Below are 22,947 nucleotides of genomic sequence, written 5' to 3' on the forward strand. Positions count from 1 at the left end.
GAATTATTGCATTAGGTAAAAAACACCCATGAAAATCGTTATAGCTAAGGCATAAAAGCAGTCTATGCTTAGCTAGGGCATATTGCCCCTCCTTCCCCTAAAGGTAGAAGTGAATGAAGTCACATGTCAGATTAATTAGCGCAGCAATTAATTATTAAGTCACATGGCAGATTAATTATTTTTGAGCGCAGCAACCGTGGGACCCTTCTATAAGCTATCAATAAAATGTCATAATCTACTCTTCTACATACATAAAAATGAAGGTTTTGGAAGGGAAGATATGTTTCTGTAATGGTTCGAAACCCCTCCCACTTAGGGAAAGGGGGGCTTCCATATAAGTGAAACAGAAATTTCCACATAACTCGATAACTAATCAGAGTATAAAGTCTGCTAGTGACAAATATTTGTCAAGACAGCCTGATATCCATGTCGATGTCGGTTTCTAATCAGTCTGATAGATGTTCGGATGAACTTGAAAAATATTTGTGACAAATGACAAATTAATGACAAACAGTGGACTACGGAATTTATAGCCTAGCAGTAAGGTGTGCGACTACAAATCAACACCATAGGGCACTGCACGAAGGCCTCCATCTCTCCCCACAGCCTGAACATTAGAAAATACAATTAATTGCATATTATTCGGCAACTCGGCCGTACGAAAACCATTTTTTTGTTAAATATCTTGGCTGTGCATATGCACAGCATATGTTTCGAAATGGACAAATTGATATGAAATTTGCGAAAAAGAATCCACGTGTCTTGGAGGGACTCGAACCCTCAACCTCCTACTCTCAAGATAGGCGTGATAACCCCTACACAACAAGACCACTTAAAGGTCACGTTTGCGGAAAAGCCATCAGAATCCGAGTACCAACCTCCACCGCGGTTAGCTCTCTTTTTTGCAAATTGAATATCTTTCGGATGCTTGATTTGTCCAATCTCCACATGCGCTTTACTATTGTATATCCACAGCAAAGTAAGTGCACATTGTTTATTAAACGAGAGGATCGCACTGTGCACTCACTTTGCTGTGGATATACAATAGTAAAGCGCATGTGGAGATTGGACAAATCAAGCATCCGAAAGATATTCAATTTGCAAAAAAGAGAGCTAACCGCGGTGGAGGTTGGTACTCGGATTCTGATGGCTTTTCCGCAAACGTGACCTTTAAGTGGTCTTGTTGTGTAGGGGTTATCACGCCTATCTAGAGAGTAGGAGGTTGAGGGTTCGAGTCCCTCCAAGACACGTGGATTCTTTTTCGCAAATTTCATATCAATTTGTCCATTTCGAAACATATGCTGTGCATATGCACAGCCAAGATATTTAACAAAAAAATGAGAAAATAACTAAATGTCAAAACTGACAGTTACTGGTGGCTGGGTATGATTCCTGGTTTGGCTAGGATATTTTTGGGTGAGATTTTTTTTCGACTTTCCATACATACACTTACAAATCGGGACCGGCTAGCGATCTGGGGGTAACTTACATTACTTTATTTATTCCGTAGTATGCAAGCACTTTTCTCAAAAACTAATTCCCTCATCGGATTCCCTCATCGCTTATTTTGTCGGACACATGTTGTGGTTTCCTGGCTTTAGCAGAAATTCACCTTCCAATGTTTGTTTCAATGTTTCAATCATTCCCGAATATATTATCGTGTAAACCCTAATAGCTGTTGGAGCGCTGAATGAACAATAAGCTGCGAAGTGACAATGTCCAAGTGGGGGATGCAATGTCAATTGAAGTAGAGAATGAGAGAAAAGACCGATTGGAGTCAAATAATCATAGGCATCATTATATATTTACACATACTAAGGCCGGATAATAGAGGTAATAAACTATAGAGGACGATTGTCGCTGCGGTTCCCTTTGTTATCGCCCCCAAACATGTTGGGTACCTATCTGTCAAAACGTACTGATTTTTCCTTCGTTGACATTTAGTGCCCTATCCTCGCCAGCCAAAAAAGTTTCGTCAGTGACGACAGCGACAATCTTTCTCTATAGATTATTACCTCTATTTGCCGGATTGGCCTATGCAGAACATAAAAGTCGTCTCCACTCAGCTCGGTTCATGGCTATGCTCAGCGCCAATCACGCAGTCTACGGAGAGTTCGCCAATCGTCTACCACCACTTCACTCGCTGCACACCTCGCCTTCTTGCACCCGTCTTATCGTTGTCGAGAACCATTTTTACCGGGTTACTAACCACCATTCTGGCTACGTGCCCGGCCCACCGCAGTTGTCCGATTTTCGCGAACGTACCGTACGCCATCTGTACCCCACTATAGATGGTACGCAGCACTTTCCTTTCGGAAACTTCTAGTAAGCGTTGATTTTCCACGAGTATCCTCCCTCCAGGTCTCGTGTCCGTAGAGGACTACCGGTCTGAGCATTTTGTAGATAGTCAGTTTGGTAAGGCGGCTAATTATATTCAATCGTAACGTCTTGCGGAGTCCAAAGTATACACGATTTCCAGTCACGACGCGTCCCCGAATTTCTCTGCTGGTATGATTTTTGGCAGACACCAGTAAGCTCAAGTACACGAATTCTTCAACCGCCTAGATTACGTCACCACCACACCGATACAAACTTGTAGTGCATGACTCCCAGCTCATTGGTGGTGCCACACCTTTGGTAGAAAGTAGCCGCTCAATGCCCGCTTTGCCACACTTTCTGTCCTGTCCCGCAAAATTCCTTCGACGCCACAATGTCGAAGTTGTGGGGATCTAATTCATCGTAGATTATACTATCGAAACCTGGGAAAGCTAGCGACTTGCAGTTCCATGTTCCAAGCTTCCTTCGTTCGTCTAGGTTAGGTCTTTGCCGATTATATCGAGTCGTATTATCTTTAATGTTGGTCGTAATTTTTGGTTTTCCTGGCGGCTTATTGGGCCTGCGCAAACCTCCTATCCCGCCGGAAGGCCGTCGTGTCAGGTCTGTTACGTGTCCCACCAAACAGCAGGGCTTGGGCTAGTGCGCTTTGAGCGGCATATGGTCGCATTAGCGGAGCCTGCTTGCGGATACATGCAGCTTTTTATAGAAGTTTACCAGAGCCCACTGTCAAACCCCACCATATCCTAGGCAAGCCCCACAACTCGCAATGGCCTGGGGAGGGATCGTACAGCCCTTGGACATTGTCCTGGCTGTCGCTAAGCATCAACTAGACAATATCCCGTGCTGAATATTGGAAAAATCTAATATGAATTCAAAATTGCCGGTCAACATAATGAAGTCCTAGGATAGAATACTTCCGATAGATAGCTTTAACCTATAAAACATTTTAAAATTAACTCTGCCATATGTCAATCATATTGTCATTGTAACAAAAATTTCTAAAAGCAATAAAGTTGTTAGATTTTTAAAACAAACTTCATCGATTTCCTAAGGGCAAACGATTACGAATTTCTAAGGTACATATAGGCATGCCGCAACGCAGTACAATTATATAATGCATGTCGCTGTTATCGATTTTTGCTTTGTTGTGCTTCTGCAATTGAGAACTTATTTTGAAACTGGATTTCGATGCATTTCCCTTTAATGTACGATCCCCAGTCTTTTTCCCAAAGACATTAGACTGTATTGCAGGCCATAGGCAATCACCTATATCACGTAATACCAGAATGAGAACCTGAAAGCAAGAAAGAGACAACTATTAGACAAACCGGAAAAAAATCTATGTGTTGAACTTCACAGAGAAATATCACGAAATATGCTTGTTCAATATGTTGTAGTTGTCATTTACCCATAAGCAAGATAACCTACGTGTATTTTTGCGCATTAGTTAGCTTTGTAATTGCGCAGAAAATAATGGAAAACAAGTTTCACATAATTCAAACAAATCCGGACGAGATAGGTTTATAACCCGAGACCATAGCCTAACAACACAAAGAACTTGTTGACGACCTAAATAGGCGAATATGTGTTGCATGAATAGAAAGATTTTTTTCTTTTAAATGCCCGAGAATTAATAGAAAGAAATATATCCAATGCGCCCCACCAATTCAGAACGAAAATAATTATAAGACGATTTGCCGTACGAAGTTGAACTTTCCTTCTAAACTATATGGATAGCACCACAGATTGAATAAAACAAGATTATGTTTTACTTTAGACGTAATTTTAGACTAATCCCACCACACGTTATAACCGCTAAAAAAATCAACAAGACTGGTAGCGATCTCTATTTTTTAAATTATTTATTATAGGTTTTGAAATTTGAAATTTAAGTGAGCTTTCGAAAACACACATTTTATATTAAACATTTGTAACGGCCTTATTTTGCCTATGGAAGTGTTAGTTTTGTTATGTTAAAAGTGTTGTCGATACCCAGACGAGGTTTCTAGGCTCGTCCGTTCGTCGCAACAATACTCAGCATTCGCACTACTTTATGACACGATCAATCTGTTACAATTTAAAGTAGCTCGCTAGACATTCAAAAAAAATATACTAAAAAAAGTATATTCTAATTAGCTGACCCAGCGAACTTTGTCTCGCCAAAAATTGATCAGTTTTTTGATACAATTATTTTCAATCACGTAAGAGACATGATGCTTGAATGTTAGCTGCGTATGCAGAATAACGCCAAGAGCCTTTATGAAGTCCACACGTTAATCTCGTAGTTGTAAATTATTGACTGACGTACACGAGTGAAAAAGATCATTGAGCATTTGCTAGGATTGACAGCCATCCGGTTCAATTGGCACCAAGCGGCAAATGAATTAATATCTTGTTGTAGGTTCATTGTGTCAGAGATTGACCGGACCAGTGTATAGAGCTTCATATCATCCGCATACGATAGTCGCGGTCCTCGGACATTGTTGACATCGTTGCTTCCTTGAGGAATGCCTGGAGGTTGCCGTAAATTCGGTGGATTGGGCATCACCCACCGTAAAAAAAGAAAGTTTCCGTCCAGTAAGATATGAATGGAACCAGCGCAAAAGATAGCCAGATGTCAAGTCTTTCCAATTTCGCAACCGTAATAGCGTGGTTAATGTTATCGAAAGCTGCAGATAGGTCCTTTCAATCGCGTGCAAAATGAGTGGAGCAGAGTCCTGAGCGCTAATAAAACTAATAGATTAAATAGATCCATACTGCGATTATTTTCGTTGGTCCACACAGGAACACCGAACGATGGGTAAGCTGGAGGCGCACCCATACTTGCTCAACACATCCGCACAAGTCGTTCTCAATAACTCTTGCTTTTCGCTTTTTCTTCACTGAGATTAGAACGCCTCCTTCAGTTGAGTTGCGGCTGTTCCTAGGGCCACGGTCGCAGCGAAAAACCTGATCGTATTCAGGCCCAAAGACCTGGCGAGATACGACTACGGGATAGCGAGTACTGGAATCGAGCCAGGTTTCAGCCAACACAATCACATCGTAGCAATCATCGGACGTGGCAAGAAGATATTGTTCGACATCACAGTTCATCCCGCCGACGCGACATTCTGATAATATATCAACACTTCGTCATCGAAAACGAGGTTGGAATCCGCTAACGGAGCTCTGGAAATTTGAACGGCATCAGGCGGTGAAGGTTCAGGGATATAAGAGTACTTGCCTGCAATAGCAGGTTGGGAGATACCCGGTGTACATCTAAGTTCAGGGCGCGACTGAACTAAAGAAACCAGGAAATACTCCGAAAATGCTTTTCATGGGGCGTCCTAGAGATCCAATGGAAGCTTGTTGACTAGAATTAGATCTATACGATATCGTATTTTGTACGTCCTGGGTAGGGGAAAAATCGAGAAAAACTGTAATTGGGAGAATACTTGCCTGTGCAAACAAGGTGGAAGCCCCTTTTTTCACCACCAATCTCAGGACCCAGACGTCTATGATGATCGGAGGCAGCAGAGAGTTGGACTGGATTGGGGCAATCAGGGGCTTCCAACAAGCTTTCTAAGGTGATTCTGGGTGTATTCATAGGATTTTTGAGAGGTCCTCAAACTCTCGGAAAAGTATTCTTGTCGGCCAGATGTCTGGGCTGAGTGCAACTTCCGTTAGTCTCACAGCCATCCCAACCTTGAACGAAACGAAGCTCATTCTACAGATATAGACACCTTTCACTAGTGGAATAACCTTATCAGGATCTGCGCACTGGATACATTCTTTTACCAGTTTTGACGTAGGACTTACGTCTTTCTTTACTATACTGGGTGTCATTTAGATTTTTGGAAATCAAGAGCGTTACGCTGGAAGGGAAGATTTTGAACGTTACTAGCGCCTTTATCTTTCGATGGATTTTTAAGATTTATATATCAATCGACTCGGAAACTCTCCACCATTTTGCCTATTTCATTGAAACATAAGGTTATTAACAGTAAGCTATTGAAAATTTCAATTCTTGTCAAAACCAGTAAAAATTTCATATGTAACCAATCCCGTGCATTCCTAACACGGACATCAGAATGCGGTATGTCACTGGCCTTCGGGTCTACTGAAAGATTTTCTATGTGTATAAAAGAAGCAGTGCCTGCCGTGTGCGAGTCATTACAATTTGTGACAGCAGCGCGTACTGACGTGCTGTTTGCTCGCGCATTTTCGTTTCGTTCGTTCGTTCGCTGTGTTTACCTACACAGCGACAGCATGCAGTCACCAGCGGTAAAACTGTCGGTGGGTGGTGGGTCTGCGAATATGCATGAAAGAAATGGGCGCATTTTTTTTGTCATACTGTGCTTGATGATGGTCGGATGCAGTGCTGTCGGTTGGGATGGATGCAATCGCCCATCGCATCGCCCATCGCATCGAGTTCACGGCTAGATGATGTCTGAGGCAGCGAGTGCAGCGGTGGTGAATAAAGAAGAATAAAATCAGAGAGATTTGGTCTGCTCATCCAGGTAATTAGTTTCATAATCCACATGATCACGGGATGGGTACGAGTCATGTCATATGACTGACCATATGTTAAGTTGTGCTTGGTACTGAACAACACGTACAATAAAACATGGTAATACTATAACAGTTCTGATTCCCCAGCAAAAAAATCCAAAATAATTACAGAAGGCATTAGCAATTAAAGATACACAATCAGCAATAGCGTTAATATCCATTTTAGATTAGAAAAATTCGCTGTATTACATGTAAATGTTTTAAGAAAGTCCGCAAAAAATAATATCTAGAAGAATATTTAAATAAACTTTATCTTATTCTTTGTTTTTCATTTTCTGAGAAATTGTATTTTTAAACTTGACGTAGACTCGAAGTTTGGAATCAAAACATTAAATAATTTTTCGTTGACATATTAACAGTATACTCCTCTATTTTAGTAGGTATACCTCCTCTATTTTAGTAGGGTTACTGCTCCTTAACTTGTTTGTTATTGTTGTGTTTTTTCAGCAGTAAGCATGCATGTTAGCAAAAAAGCAACGAAATTGGTGCTGTATTTCTTTGTTTGGAAAACGGGACAGTTCTCCTAAAATAACACATTTTGCCATAGCCTGAAAATTTAATCTTTAAACTTCAAATACTATCATCAATAAGAAATCTATAAATGCCCTACATTTGCTTGAGTAAATAAGGGCTTAATAGCTAGAAACAAAGCAATTTTAATTATGTATTTAATTATTAGTTTTATTTCCAGAAGTTTTGAATAAACAAATTGCTAATAATTCTACACGGCATGGAAGTTATCGTTTCCAATATCAATACCTATAATCAAACTCCATAGATCCAAAAGTTATAAGTTAAATGTAAATACGTTTCGTTTATACAAGTCCTACGTCTACTCGCGGTTATGTTGAAAACATTACCCATTGCTTTGTTTTTTTTCGATAAACTCGCATTGCACACTAGGATGTATTCTAGAGAGATATAACCAAAACTGCTCGACGGGTTTTGGGACAGTAAGAACCTCTGCAGAAACAGAGCAAACACTCGCTCTAGTTCCGCTGACGAGAGATTTACTGTTGATTATCAGTTTCAGCTTTCATCGATTAGAAATTCACTGATTGCTTATATCACAATGCAGTAAAGTGGATAATTTTTATCGATATGATATAGACCTGATATTATCTACCACAAGTGTTGCCATGAAATTCGTGAAACAAATGTTTTAAATACAGTCGCCTCTCTACATCTCGATATTGCTCGATGAATTGGATACTAGATCAGAAAAATCTGTTTGTTATTCTCCAAAGATGGTCTAGTAGGCTACAAATTTAAATATATCGACATAGGGAAAGAGAATCCTGAGCAAATTATGACCAGAATACATAGAGATAGACAGATACCGAGATAGGATTAAAGATTGAAAGGACTGAGAAATACATAGGGAGAGATATCGAGATGTAGAACATCGCGATGTAATAGTAGTTTGTGAAACTAGTTGCAAAAAGATGATTTTTCCAGCACGAATTGTACGTTTATTCAACGAAGCTTGCCGGGTTGGATAAATAATACGAAAAAAATGGGCTTTAATATAATAAATCTGTACCAAAATCGTACTGTCTAATTTACTCCACATGATCATTCTTACCAATAAATTATGTTGCGGCATGTTTTGATGTTATGTCCTTAAAACTATTTCATTTATTATGACGCAGAGAGTACCCTATTTGAACACTTTCCCAAGACAACTCAGCAAAATGTAGTCATGTAAATACTGTTCTGATGTTAGTTTTTTATTAAAGCACCCAAATGAGTGTCTTTTTACTTATGGGGCGTAGAACTACTGCATCCATTGAGTTGAACTTTTGAGTTTTAGAATTTAGAAGCCCCTATTTAGAAATATAAAACTACACTTGTACAATGCATCACAACTGCAAAGCAGGTGTTTCGAGGTTTCACGTTCCATGTTACAGAAACGACGAAATGAGTGTTACAGTCGCTTCTCCACATCCCAATATTGAAACGTCCATCGAGATAAGGTGAGATCGAGGAATGGAAGGAAAATTTAAATGGATACTAGATCGGAAAAAGCTCATTTCTACGAGAAACGACAACGAAACTAATGTCATTTCTTGTTCTCGATGTGTAAGTTATTGTTCCAAGATGGGTTGGACGCCTAAAAGTTGGATATCGATATAGGGAGAGAGAATTCTGTACAAAATATGACCAGAGATATGGAGGTTATCCAGAAGTAGAAAGCAAAAATGTATGTAGATTGAAAGGAATGTAATTGTCGCTGAAAAATGCGAAAAACAAGCAACAAAAGAGAATAGCGATAACTCTTTGTCCTCATCTGCAGAGGATAAAGACATTGTTGCGTTCCATTTAATTTGCAACAAACATGGAGAGGTAATTGTTGTGAACTTTTCAAACTGTGATAACTTGTATATTTCAGAAGTAAAACACAAAACATGTGTACAGATGGTTAAGTTTATGTCTAAGCTATGATAACTGATACTGATTTAACCAAAAACATCATCGGAAACCGACTACTTCTCAAAATGAGCGGCAGGCGATCATTGTTCTATTCTGTTGCAGTTTGGGACAAACGCTTATGGCGAGTTGAGTTTGTCCCAACATTTACAAGAGAGGACAATGTTGTTGTCATTGGCAATGTTGTTATTTTACATTCCTTGAGATTGATAGATCTGAGAAAATCATCGACATAGGGAGAGATATCGAGATATGGAACATCGAAATGTAAAGAGTCGACTGTATAATGGATTTTATGAAACTCATTTGAGTTGCATAATGGTCATTAAAGCATGAAGTATGTTTATATGGAAATTAAGCACAGGAGGTCTTTATGTCACATGAATTAAAACATATTAATACATCAACAATTTCCATCAGCTAGCAAAAGAATTTAACTTTCATATAAGCCTTTGAAATTTATTTATTTTTTTTGATTGTAACTATCAGAATGACAATGAATGACAATCGCCAGAAAAGCATTTCCCAGAATGTACTATTCCCCAGAATGATATTTGCCAGGAAGTAGCATTCCCCCAAATTTCCTAGGGGCGGAGTCAAAGTTGTACAACACGTGCAAAGCACAAGCACGTGTACACACAAACAGAAAGTTCAAGTGCTCCCAGTATTACTTTCATGCATTTCCATACGTTGCCAATTCGACAGTTTTTCGCTCCGCCGAACGACCGAACGGGTTTGTTCAACTTCAGTACAAATGCTCAAACATGTTCGGTGAACCTTGACTCCGCCCCGACAACCCCAAATCAAAAATCAAACCGTTTCAATTTTCTCCAACCGAGCTGTCAACTGTCAAATGGTTGTTCAAACAACTTCACACACGTTCAAACAAAGCAACAACCAAAGCGTTTTCTTATGGAACGTACACACCAGTCAAGCATTGACTCCGCCCCCAAGAAAACGCATCGGTTGCTGTTTTATTTGAACGTGTGTGAAGTTGTTCGAACAACCATTTGACAGTTGGCGGCTCGGTTGGAAAAAATTAAAACGGTTTGATTTTGGTTTGAGTTGTCGGGGGTGGAGTCAAGATTTGCCGAACATGTTTGAGCATTTGTAGTGAAGTTGCACAAACCCCCATATATTTTTTGACGGTTGGTGCTCAAGTTGGGGCTTTGGTCGTTCGTGTGTGATATTATTTATTTACTAGCTTTATGTACCCGGCCTTGCTCGGAATTGCCAGTTTGGTTTGCAGTTCTTTTTCACAATCGGAAAATAATAAAACCAATTGGTTAACAGGGTAATTGTGTTTGCTTGTTGATACTTCATCATTTGATTAAAAGAAGGCTTTTGGAAATATTGACTGATTTTGAAGAAGGGATTGTGGGTTGGAATAGCCTTATTCCGGGCAAACGTCTATTTCTAAAGAAGGGAAAACATCCACCAATGTCTTATTCCAGGCAAACGTTTTTTTTTAAAGAAGGGATCACACCCACCATTGCCTTATTCCGAGAAAATGCCTACTTTTAAAAGAGCAATCACATCCACCATCCAGAAGGAAACACATTATTCATTGCTTTTCACTGGGCAAACTATGATTCCGATGAAGGGTAACAATTATCATTGCTTTATACCCAGCAAATGCATGCTTTATATGAATTTTTTTTCTGATGATGTTCAGTATTATCCCAAATTCACTTCATGTTAAATGACCTTAGGCCAAATAGTGTTATGTTAATGGCCTGCTTCATTCAGGGTTATGTCATTTTTAGGAAAATATTATTGTCGAGGATTTGCTATTTTTGAAGAATTGTTTTCGGAGCATTGTACAATGTCAAAGAACCTCGGATGAACTAAATAAGAGGGATTTTAAATTAAGTCGTTTTCTATACAATACCCAACCCCAACATTCTCCCGCATTTCAAATACTCCTCCCAGCCTCTCTAAAATAATTTCCTTTGGGTAAACAATACGTGTTTAAATATTTGGTTTGAATTCACCCATGCGATAGAAAGGTATACTAAACTGTTCGTTTAATAAATATGCCCTCTCTCGTTCAGCTATGACAGTCCTTCCTAGCCTGATACAGTCTTCCTTAGACAGAGAATATGGGTTCCAAATTTGGTGGATATCGGTAAATGGGTTCAGAAGTTATGCTGAATTGATCGCTAACTAAACAATACCCCTCTTTCACAACCACCCCATTTTAAAAGGACCTACCAATATCCACTAAAATCGGTTCCTTAGGACAGACAATATTTGATACAAATTTGGTTCAAATCGGTCATGGGGCTCAAGACTCACATTGAGTTCATCGATTGTTAAACAATACCCCTCCCACATACCATCTCTTATTTCCAAAGCGCATGCCGTAATCAATTGCCTATTTTAAGCGGTGGTTAATATCTCCCTACAAATCGACGTATTATCGCTGAAATATTGATTTAGTTGCGTGATGAGCCAATGTTACATCCAGGGCCAACATTACCGCCGGTTACCCCAGATCTTTTGATTGTGATGCATTTTTGGCCTGTATTTTAATCAGTTTTGTGTGAAAACCTTATTTATAAACTTCAAATCTTATAATAATTTTGCCTTTGCAGCTGAAATTTACATTTTCAAGTGTATTTTCATGTTCGAATTGAATTTTAATGCGGTTTTCACGTTGAGGCATATGTTGAGCATTCTTTTAAAGATCATATAACTTTTACATGATAAAACTTGTCAATAAGCTCTAAATGAGGGTGACTCATATTGCTCCGTTCATTTTGCCCCTACTGCCCCTAAATATCACGTGACCTCTCTCAATGAAAATGAAAATCTCAATACTGTTCCCCAGAAAACTATTCGCCAGAATATACCATTTCCCAGAATTTTTAATTTGAACAGGTGAACAGGTAATAGAGTTATGCTAATGCTTCTGTTCGAGCCGCCAGGCTCGAGAATGCCGGAAATCGGAGGAGTTTGCTATCCGTTCCTCAGAACGGCACACAGAAACCAACAGTCTCAGGAATAGCACTAAAAACAACACTATTTAACTTTCTTCTGCCCCACAGAAGGAAGATTTTGCACAGTCCGTTTCACTTCACTATGTCGTGATCTTCACGATACCTTTACCCTGTCCAGCTGGTCTGTGAATTCCACTCACTCACGACGAACTGTACCGATGTACCGACGTTTCATTAAGTCATGCCCTCCGACGTAATCAGAATCGATTTCGGATACCAATAGAAATCGATTTGGTTTCACAAAATAGATACAACTGCACACCTTTATTGAATCGACCGAACGAACGTGGTTGGAAACGCACAACACAAAACGACCGTACTACATCTGCACGCTACCGGTGTTTATTTTTAACTAATTTCATTTGCATGTGATGATGGTTCCAGAGCGCGCTGAGAGAATTTCAATTCAGCGAGAACTTATGCTATGCCTTAGACTAGTTCATTTGTTTGTTTCAGCGAATTCAGACTTACAATTAGATTATATACAATATTTACAGCAAATTATTTTTTAAATATTCATTTATGATCGTTTGTGACCGATCATTCCGGCCACCTTGAAACATAAAGTTTCAAATTTTCAAACAAAAAGATGGATCGTCCTATGACTCTCTCTCTCTCTCTTTCGTAACTCGCTTGTGAGGTCCGATTAATCGAAAATAGTGAATGGTGCATCTCTTCAATGGGCGGTTCATCAGCTCAATCCATGGGAGGCGATAGTAAATTGATGTCGACGGCGAACATTGATGATCGAATTCTGGAACTATAAAGGATCCGATAGATCGAACAGATTACCTTACGATTATTGGAGCGTCAATCACCTGATTGCGCTTCGTTTGCGCATTGAGCAGTTTCGGACTGCTCGTCCGATCTTTGTAGCTTCCGGAAAATGGTGCGATGATGCCGTAGAATAGATTGGATGAACGAGAGATGTAGACATGATGAGGCAACAGATGGAATACAGGATTATCTATGAACGAGAGAAGACCCGGTAGATCGAACTGACTCGGATAGAAATGAAGGAACGCTAATCACCTGATTGCGCCTTAAATGCGCGTTGAGCCAGATTCGGTCTGGTCTACCGGTCTTTGAAGGGCCAGGAACTGCTGTTTATTTCATGGGAAGGGTGAGGAATGTCCTGTGAACAAAAAAGACTCGGTAGATCGAACTGACTCGGTTAAAGTTGATGGAACGCTAATCACCTGATTGCGCTCTATTTGCGCGTTGAGTCAGATTCGGTCTGCTCTACCGGTCTTTGTAGATTCAGGAACCGCTGATTATTTCGTGAAATAGACGAAGAAAAACCTATGGACAAAAAGGATCCGGTAGATCGAACTGACTCGGTTAAAGTTGATGGAACGCTAATCACCTGATTGCGCTCCGTTAGCGCGTTGAGTCAGATTCGGTCTGCTCTACCGGTCTTTGTAGATTCAGGAACTACTGCTACCTTCGTGGTTTGCAATGGGCAGAATTGCGATCTTCGCAACTGGCCTCACGACGGTATCAGCCTCAGCGGTCTTTAGCGTGACAACGCGAACGATTCCATCCTTCCCTGGATGAAGTTTTGTTATTCTCCCGAGCGGCCATTGCATAGGAGGTGCGTTCTCATTCTTGACGATGACGATTTGATTTAACTGGACCAGGACCGGTGACTTGCAACCCTTTGTTGCTCGTGACTGAAGTTGAGCAAGGTACTCCGGATACCACCGAGCCCAAATGTTTTGGAACAACTTTTGAGTGAGCTTCCAGTGGTCAAGACGGTTGTCTGGAGTGTTGATGTAGCTTGGCTCCGGAACAGTTTGCAAATTGGAGCCGACCAAAAATGGCCAGGTGTCAGTACATCCAGGCCATCAGGGTCTGGCGGAATTGGAGTCAATGGCCTTGAGTTTAAACACATTTCTATCTGGGCCAATAGAGTGATCATATCCTCGTAACACAGATTAGTGTTACCGACTTCACGAAGAAGGTGATGCTTTGCAGACTTGACCGCAGCTTCCCATAAGCCCCCAAAGTGTGCGGCGCGGGGTGGGATGAATTTCCACTGAATTTGATTTTCGGCGCACCAGGTTTGAATTTGGTTTCGGTCGTCATGGTTGGATTTTAGCATCTCATATATTCGATGGAGGACGTTGGATGCTCCTTTGAATGCGGTTCCATTGTCCGAGTGAAGCTCCCTAACAAGACCGCGGCGAGCGACGAACCGGCGGAGAGCCGATAGAAAGGCCTGCGTGGATAGATCTGTGATCAACTCAATGTGAACAGCCTTTGTAGCAAAACAAACGAATATGCCAATATATGCCTTGTTTGGCCCTCGATTCCGCACCGGTGATTTGACGTAAATTGGCCCACAGTAGTCTATTCCTGAGATAGCGAATGGCCGTGCCGGGGTGACACGAGACTTGGGAAGATCTGCAGTGCTCTGCTGGATCAAGACCGGCTTGTTTCGAAAACATTTCACGCAGCGGTGATACGTATGGCGAAGAAGATTCCTCCCACCGATTACCCAGTACTTCTGGCGCATTGTAGCCATCATTAATTGTGGCCCGGCATGTAATAAAACCTTGTGGTAATGTTCGGCAATGACAGTGACAGTGGATGCTTTGCAGATAAGATGACTGGATGCTTTATGTTCTCCGGAATCTCAGCATTCGAAAGGCGTCCGCCTACACGGAGGATTCCATTATCATCGAGGCGAGGCATCAAAAACTTGAGTGGGGACGATTTTATGGTTTGGTCGTTGGATGATAACTCTTCCGAGTAGAGCTGTGCCTGGGCAAGGCGAGCAAGTGTACAATCAGCGGCTTCTAGATCAGTCGTCAGGAGCACGTTGGTGGTCGTTTTTGTTATTCCTTGTATTTTCGCACGCAGGGCATCGATGTACTTCAAGCAATACGCTACAACACGACGGAGTTTGGTATAGCTTGAAAAACGTGCAAACAATTGATCTGCTAATTGATCATTGGGAGCAATGAATGTGGTGAGTGTAACCGTACGGGCTTCTTGCGTGGTGAATTCTGTTTGGGGTACATCTAGACCAGGTGAAGGCCAACGGCTGGGAAATTCTGATAACCATGGAGGACCGCTCCACCATCTGGCCTGATTGCTGAGGTCCGTAGGCAGCATGCCACGGGAAAGTTCATCAGCCGGGTTTTCATTTCCTGGAACGTGCCTCCAAAGGGAAATTTCGGTGGCAGATTGTATGGTGGAGACACGATTCGCAACGAATGTTTTCCACCGGCTTGGTGGAGATTGTAACCATTGAATCACCGTGGTTGAGTCTGTCCAGAAGAAGACGTGACTAGGCGTTTTGATCGATTGTTCAACTTTCCGATACAACTTGGTGGACAATACGGCAGCACAAAGCTCAAGTCGTGCTGTAGTGTGCTTCGTGGCGAGAGGAGCAACCCTTGATTTTGATGTTAAAGACTAACCCTGACGTGATCGGTATCCAGTGTGCGGACATAACAGCAAGCTCCGTAGGCGACGTCCGAAGCATCAGAGACAAAATGCAGCAGTACCACAGAAACGCCAGGAGAAGATACAAAGCGTGGAATCTTAATTTCGGCCAGAATGGAAAGCGTAGCATGGAACTGCTTCCATTCCTTTTGCAGCCTTTCAGGCAACGGACGATCCCACTCATAGGGAGAGTTATCTTCGTTCTTGAGTTTCCACAAGCGCTGCATAAATATCTTCGCTGTGGCTATTACGGGACCAACGAGGCCTAACGGATCAAAAATCTTAGCGATGTATGATATCACCTTTCTCTTCGTGAGAACAGACGCTGGTAGCGGAAGGTCAACGTTGAATCTAAGGATATCGTTCTTCGTATCCCATACCAATCCAAGGGTCGTTACGGATTGATCGTCTTGAAGTTCGTGGACGGGCTTGATAGCACGGTCTTCAGGTGAAACATCGGCTAATGCTTCCGGAACGTTCGAAGCCCACGAGAAACCGGCCGACTCGAGCATGGTGGATATTTGACGACGCTTTTCTACAGCAGAGGCCAGATTGTCTCCTCCGGTAAGTAGCTCGTCCACATAAAAGTCTTCGACGACGGCTTCTACGGCTCTCGGGGAGTTTTCTCCCTCGTCTCTTGCTAATTGTTGTAAAGTGCGCGTTGCCAAGAAGGGTGCCGAAGCCGTTCCATACGTAACTGTAAGAAGTTCGTAGGTATCGAGAGGGTCCGACGGCTGTCGGCGGAAGAGTACTCGTAGGAAGCGTTGATGAATGTATTATTTGACGATACATTTTCTCGGCGTCAGCGACAATGGCAATAGCGTGGAAACGAAGGCAGATAATGATGGAGTCGAGATTCTGTTGAACGACTGGTCCAACGAGCAGTGTATCGTTGAGCGACATTCCGGAGGAGGTCTTACAGGAGGCGTCGAATACCACTCGAAGCTTCGTGGTGGTGCTACTCTCTTTGACTACCGGATGGTGTGGAAGGTAACAATGTGGAGAATCGTCGTCGACAAAATCTAGCTTGCGCATGTGTCCCAGGCGGAGGTATTCCTCGATGAAATTATGGTAGGAGCTCTTCAAGGCGGTATCTCGTTCAAGGCGTCGCTCAAGGCTGTAGAAGCGACGGGTGGCGATTTGTCGAGATTGGCCAAGGGTGACTTGCGAATTGTCGGACCGGGGAAGGCGAACGGCGTACCTTCCGTCATGAGTTCGAGTGGTGGTGGTTGCGTAAAACTCCTCGCATTGCTTCTCTTTTTCCGAGTATATCGGGCTTTGATCGACTGCTTCAAGTTCCCAGAAACGTTGAAGCGATGACTCCAGAGAACGGTCGACGGTCGAGAGATAACACACTGGCGGTGCTACTGTGGGATTGGTGGTTGTTTTGCCCGAAACTGTCCATCCGAAACGTGTGTCGACTAGCAGAGGAAGACCGTCACCGATGGATAAGCGACTACCGGTGTGGATTTCGTGGTAGCACTCTCCGCCAATTATGATGTCGATCGTGCTCGGAATGTTGAAGTGTGGGTCGGCTAATGGAACGTTTGGCATGTTCCACGCCGCTGTGTTTATAAGAACTGTCGGGAGAGAAGCAGTGGGTTTTCTCATGACGAGAAATTCGAGTGTGGTGGAAAAGCTGCTTGTTTTGGATTCAATTGTGGCAGTGATTTGACGTTTCACCTTTTTGACGGATTCCCCAAGTCCGGCGACGGTTACATCTACGCTAGTTCGGCGGATGCCGAGATCGTTTGCCAACTTTTTCGTAATAAAATTGGACATCGATGCGGAGTCCAAAAGCGCTCGAACCGGAAATCTTCTGCCGTTATAGTCGACAATGAAAAGCGAAACCGTTTCCAATAAGACTGTGCTGTGCTTCGATTGGATAGCCATGCTGACTTCCGGTGGATGCGCAGATCCAGAGGTACCAGCAATCACTGGTGTGGATAGGTTAGGTTGCTGTGCAGAAATAGTCGACGTTTCGATAGGAGTGGTGGTCGAATTTGAGACTGCTACGTTCTCGTGCAGCATAGTATGATGCCTGGCCTGACAAGTTCGGCAACTGAATCTAGATCTGCAAACTCGTGCTTGATGGCCAAGCCGAAAACAGTTCCGACACAAGCTCCGCTGGACTACCAACTCTCGTCGTTGGGATATGGACAGCTCATTAAAGGTCGGACACTGATGTAACTGGTGGTTTTGGCTGCATGCAGGGCATAGTTGAACATTTGATATGACTTCAGCGGTGGCTGAGTTCGCCATGGATTTGAACGAAGGTCGATGGTCCGGCCACCTTGATGCTAGTCAGCGGAGATCGTTGCTGTTACTAACTGGCTACTTCAGCATACAAATGTGCTGCAAGAGAAAGTCGATCAGTTCGTCGTACCTCACTTCGTCTTTCTGGCGAGTCTCGTGCTCCCAGGCACGAAGCGTTGAGGCATCTAGCTTCTTAGAAAGAATGAAGATAAGTGGAGTATTCCAGTGGATAACAGGCTCCCCCAGTTTGGCCAGAGCCTTCACACGACGCTGAAACTCGTCTACTAATGTGTTACGATCGGAGGCGGATTCCATGTTCATCGCTGGTAGATCAAACAAGCCTCGAAACAGTTCTTTCTTCAGGAACCGCTTGATGTCATACCGCTTTAACAACGCATCCCACGTCGATGCATAGTTGTCCGCTTGAATATCCACGCTTTCAAATGGTTTCTTGGCCTCTTCTTCAAGCGACTGCAAAAGGTAGTGAAGTTTGTTTACAGTCGGTATATCGTCGTTGCTGTGGATCATCGAAATGAAGTTGTCCCTAAATGATATCCATCTTGATTCATCGCCACTGAACTTAGGAAGGTCTATCTTCGGTAGCCGATGATGGAAGCTAGCAGCAGATTGCTGACCGAAGCTGCCGATCATCGTTGAACTCATCATCGGTTGATTGCTTTTCTGCTTCGAAAGAAGGAATCCCTTGAGCACACAGTATCTATTTTCGAAAGCAGTCCGCACCTCAATGTGCTCCTCAAAATGGTCGCTGTCAATCATCTCCATTTCGCCCTGGGCATGATGAAACTCCTTGTTAATCTTGTCGAGGGATTCAAGGCGGACGGACACTTGATTGGCATCCCGCTCATGGTTGTACTCCGCAACAAACTTTTCCACCACATCTCTAATCGCTAGCACACGCTTGAGCTTCAAAATGCTTTGATCCAGCTTCTTCTGATCTTTGGAAGGCATCTCACTCACCACTCGAACTTCTCGCGATGAACGGAAAACGACACAATCGAAACGAAAAACTCCTTCCCGACGCGGTGTGCCGTTTCTACGCGAACCGAACGTGAGTAGAACAAGATCGAACGAATAGCTCCTTCCCGTCGCGATGCACTACTCAAAACGCGATAAACGACGGAGGTACCAAGCAATCGATCGATAATCTCCTTCCCGTCTCGTCGTGATACCCCTACACGAACGCGAACGACCGAAAAGGACACGATAAAATCGGTACGAAAAATCCTTCCCGTCGCGTCGTATCCTTTTTATCGATAACCGTGTCCGCTAGAACGCCACCAATTTCGAATAATGTCTAATTTATTAGTTCCATCAGTTTGATGTGCCAATAGTTGTGTGCTACACTGTAGGCCCAAAGGCAATCAATCACGGCAAATAAAATGCCAGGAGCCACTACAACAGGTCGAAATTCTCAAAATGCCTTTGATTAAAATGCTGCAATCGACAGTTCCACTGAATCGATGCTTCGCGATGCGCGATATGCGATACATCCAATTAGCATGCAATTATGCCGCCATTCCTTGCCTCCGTAATCGGCGCGAAATGAAGGCACGGCCCGTGCAACAATGACCAAATATCTCCACAAAGAGTCAAATGAATTGAATGGCCTACCTTTGTGTGGTCATCTGCTTTGATCACTTAACACGATAGCGCCAACTTGCCTCCGTTGCTGATTCCTGGCTTGAAGTTGTCCTCCTATCCGGCTCGAAGGACCAATGTTAGAGCCGCCAGGCTCGAGAATGCCGGAAATCGGAGGAGTTTGCTATCCGTTCCTCAGAACGGCACACAGAAACCAACAGTCTCAGGAATAGCACTAAAAACAACACTATTTAACTTTCTTCTGCCCCACAGAAGGAAGATTTTGCACAGTCCGTTTCACTTCACTATGTCGTGATCTTCACGATACCTTTACCCTGTCCAGCTGGTCTGTGAATTCCACTCACTCACGACGAACCGTACCGATGTACCGACGTTTCATTAAGGCAGGCCCTCCGACGTAATCAGAATCGATTTCGGATACCAATAGAAATCGATTTGGTTTCACAAAATAGATACAACTGCACACCTTTATTGAATCGACCGAACGAACGTGGTTGGAAACGCACAACACAAAACGACCGTACTACATCTGCACGCTACCGGTGTTTATTTTTAACTAATTTCATTTGCATGTGATGATGGTTCCAGAGCGCGCTGAGAGAATTTCAATTCAGCGAGAACTTATGCTATGCCTTAGACTAGTTCATTTGTTTGTTTCAGCGAATTCAGACTTACAATTAGATTATATACAATATTTACAGCAAATTATTTTTTAAATATTCATTTATGATCGTTTGTGACCGATCAGCTTCCATAATCATGGGCAGAAAAATGTCTTCTAATCTATCCCATACGTATCAACACTCATTAGTATTTGTTGGTTATAATGATTCAAATTATAGTTTCTGTCCGAATTCTTTATTTTTAATTTGATTTAAAAAATATCACCTTACCATTTTGCATATAAATAGATAGACTAATTTTTACTTTTAACGTAACATTTTTATTTCCTTTAGCATACAGTTGACATTATCGGCAAACCGCCACGACCGGTAGCTCCGCCAAGCTTCGAGTTTGTTGAATTCGGTTCCGTCCCATCAATTCTGGCACAGGAAGTAAAGCTGCAGCAAATTCGCAGTCTCTCTCCGGATGATTTTGGCGTCTACTATGACGGCAATCCGGAAATCTCTTTTCAGCAGTGGGTTGGCGGAGAAACGAAAGCTCTCGAGTGCCTTGGACGTAGACTGAAGCAGGAGGAAGAAGCATTCCTGGGTGGGTATTTTCTGCCCACCCAAGCAAAACCGGAATTCATAGGACCAGCAACCTCCATGAGTGCCGCACTGCGGTTCGGGTGTCTCTCCGTGCGCTTATTCTATTGGTGTGTCCACGACCTGTACGAGAAAGTGCAGTCCAATAATGAGTATCAAAATCCGGCAGGACCACATATAACTGGTCAGCTGATTTGGCGCGAATATTTCTACACCATGTCGGTACACAATCCCCATTACGCTGAAATGGTGAATAATCCGATTTGTTTGAACATTCCTTGGTACGAGCCAAAGGACGATTCATTGGAACGTTGGAAAGAAGGTCGAACTGGTTTTCCAATGATTGATGCCGCTATGCGACAATTGCTGGCCGAGGGGTGGTTGCACCACATTCTCAGGAATATTACTGCCACGTGAGTCGTTCATTGTTCAATATATCCATTTCAGTACACTTGAAATACTATCCTACTGCAGATTTTTAACACGTGGTGCATTATGGATCAGTTGGGAAGCTGGAGTGCAACATTTCCTCAAATACCTACTAGATGCCGATTGGTCTGTATGCGCAGGGAACTGGATGTGGGTGTCATCTTCTGCATTTGAGAAGCTACTAGATTCGTCCTCGTGCACCTCACCAATCGCTTTGGCACGACGTCTCGATCCCAAGGGAGAGTACGTACGACGGTATCTACCAGAACTGAAGAATTTTCCGAACCTTTATGTGTAAGTAAAAATCTTCTCATCCAGTCTTACGAATATTTTCTAACATAAGGTTTACAAAACAATTCTAGAAAGTAGTGCAATATAGTCTTCTAATGAATTTTGTTTTCTAGTCATGAACCCTGGAAAGCCCCACTGGATCTGCAAAAGGAGTGCGGTTGCATCATTGGTAAAGACTACCCAAGTCCCATGATCGATCTGGCGAAAGTCAGCAGAGATAATTCCAATACGATGAACAGCATCCGTGAGAACCTAATGGGTAGAGGTGGATCTACTCCCCCTCATTGTCGTCCCTCGGATGTCGAAGAAATCAGAAATTTCTTCTGGCTTCCAGAGGATGTAGTCGTAGACTGTTGAATGTGTCAAACTATTCATTATTCTTATAAGCATAAGATTTCAGTAGAACTATGAACAAATAATAATTCCAAAACGGTAGAAACAATTAAATTCATAATTAATGAGAACGAGCTTATTCATTATTGATGTTTGAACAGGGAGAATATCATGTGAAAAATCTCAATTTTGTGATGATAATGTTGTACCGTGATTATGTGTACTAGATTCAGATATACGTTTTGTATACTTTTTGTCTCAAACCAAAACACATACTTGAATAAACTTAATGATAAATAATTTTAGTTGAATGTTTACTACTTGATTCGAAATCAGTGAGTGGTGTGATTCTCGAGGGTACTCGAAATTACATTTCCTTTGAGCAGCATGGATTTATGCCCGGTAGATCAGTTTCTACTAACTGAGTGCAAGTTTGTTCGTGTTTTCTATTGAACGTAGAACGAGTAGCGTCCAGACATGTTTTCTTCAGTAAGCAGAACGATCGGTCGGTCATCAAAATTGTTTTCTGTTTTGTGCGGTAAGCAGAACGGTCAGCCGGTCACAGAAGCTTTGTTCTGCTTTGTTTATTTTTTTTAGTTTTGTTTTCATCGATCAAACTACACGCTGGCATTATAACCGTACGCCGGACCGTCTTCCCCTTTTTAGGTAGGTAAGTACGATGGCTTATGCGCCACTCCCGTAGGAGACCATCGACCGTGTCTAAATGTGCCCGACCGTTGAGACCCTCAGAGGACGAAGGTTCCTTTTTTCCCAATTTTGGATGGAAGACAGGTGGCTAACTTAAATTGCGCCTGTGAAGGACGCTACTAGTAACGGCTTAATAAAATAATTGCCAGTTACCTAATTACAACCGTCGGCCAGTGATGAAACAGTATGGAGGGGGTTTCACTGGTAAAGCGACCAAATTTTCCCTTAACCCAATCGTGTCGAATTAAGGAGTTGGCCGGTTGGTTTCGGAGCCAACCTCCCCAGTAGAAAAATACTACAAAAAACTACAACGAAAACGAACTACATTA

At 42.5% G+C, this 22,947-nt stretch overlaps 1 protein-coding gene across 1 annotated transcript in view; it reads left to right on the forward strand.

Moving 5' to 3' along the window:
- The window catches only part of LOC134228046 (cryptochrome-1), a 33,700-nt gene extending 11,485 nt beyond the window's left edge, over nucleotides 1-22,215 (forward strand). The window contains exons 3-5 of the mRNA XM_062709808.1: nucleotides 20,606-21,270; nucleotides 21,332-21,580; nucleotides 21,691-22,215. Of these exons, the coding sequence (XP_062565792.1) occupies nucleotides 20,606-21,270; nucleotides 21,332-21,580; nucleotides 21,691-21,934 (1,158 nt within the window). The 3' untranslated portion in view covers nucleotides 21,935-22,215. The remainder of the gene's footprint in view (nucleotides 1-20,605; nucleotides 21,271-21,331; nucleotides 21,581-21,690) is intronic.
- Nucleotides 22,216-22,947: the final 732 nt, after the last annotated feature.

Source organism: Armigeres subalbatus, chromosome 3 (assembly GCF_024139115.2).
Source record: "Armigeres subalbatus isolate Guangzhou_Male chromosome 3, GZ_Asu_2, whole genome shotgun sequence".
In the NCBI taxonomy this organism is placed as follows: Eukaryota; Metazoa; Arthropoda; class Insecta; order Diptera; family Culicidae; genus Armigeres; species Armigeres subalbatus.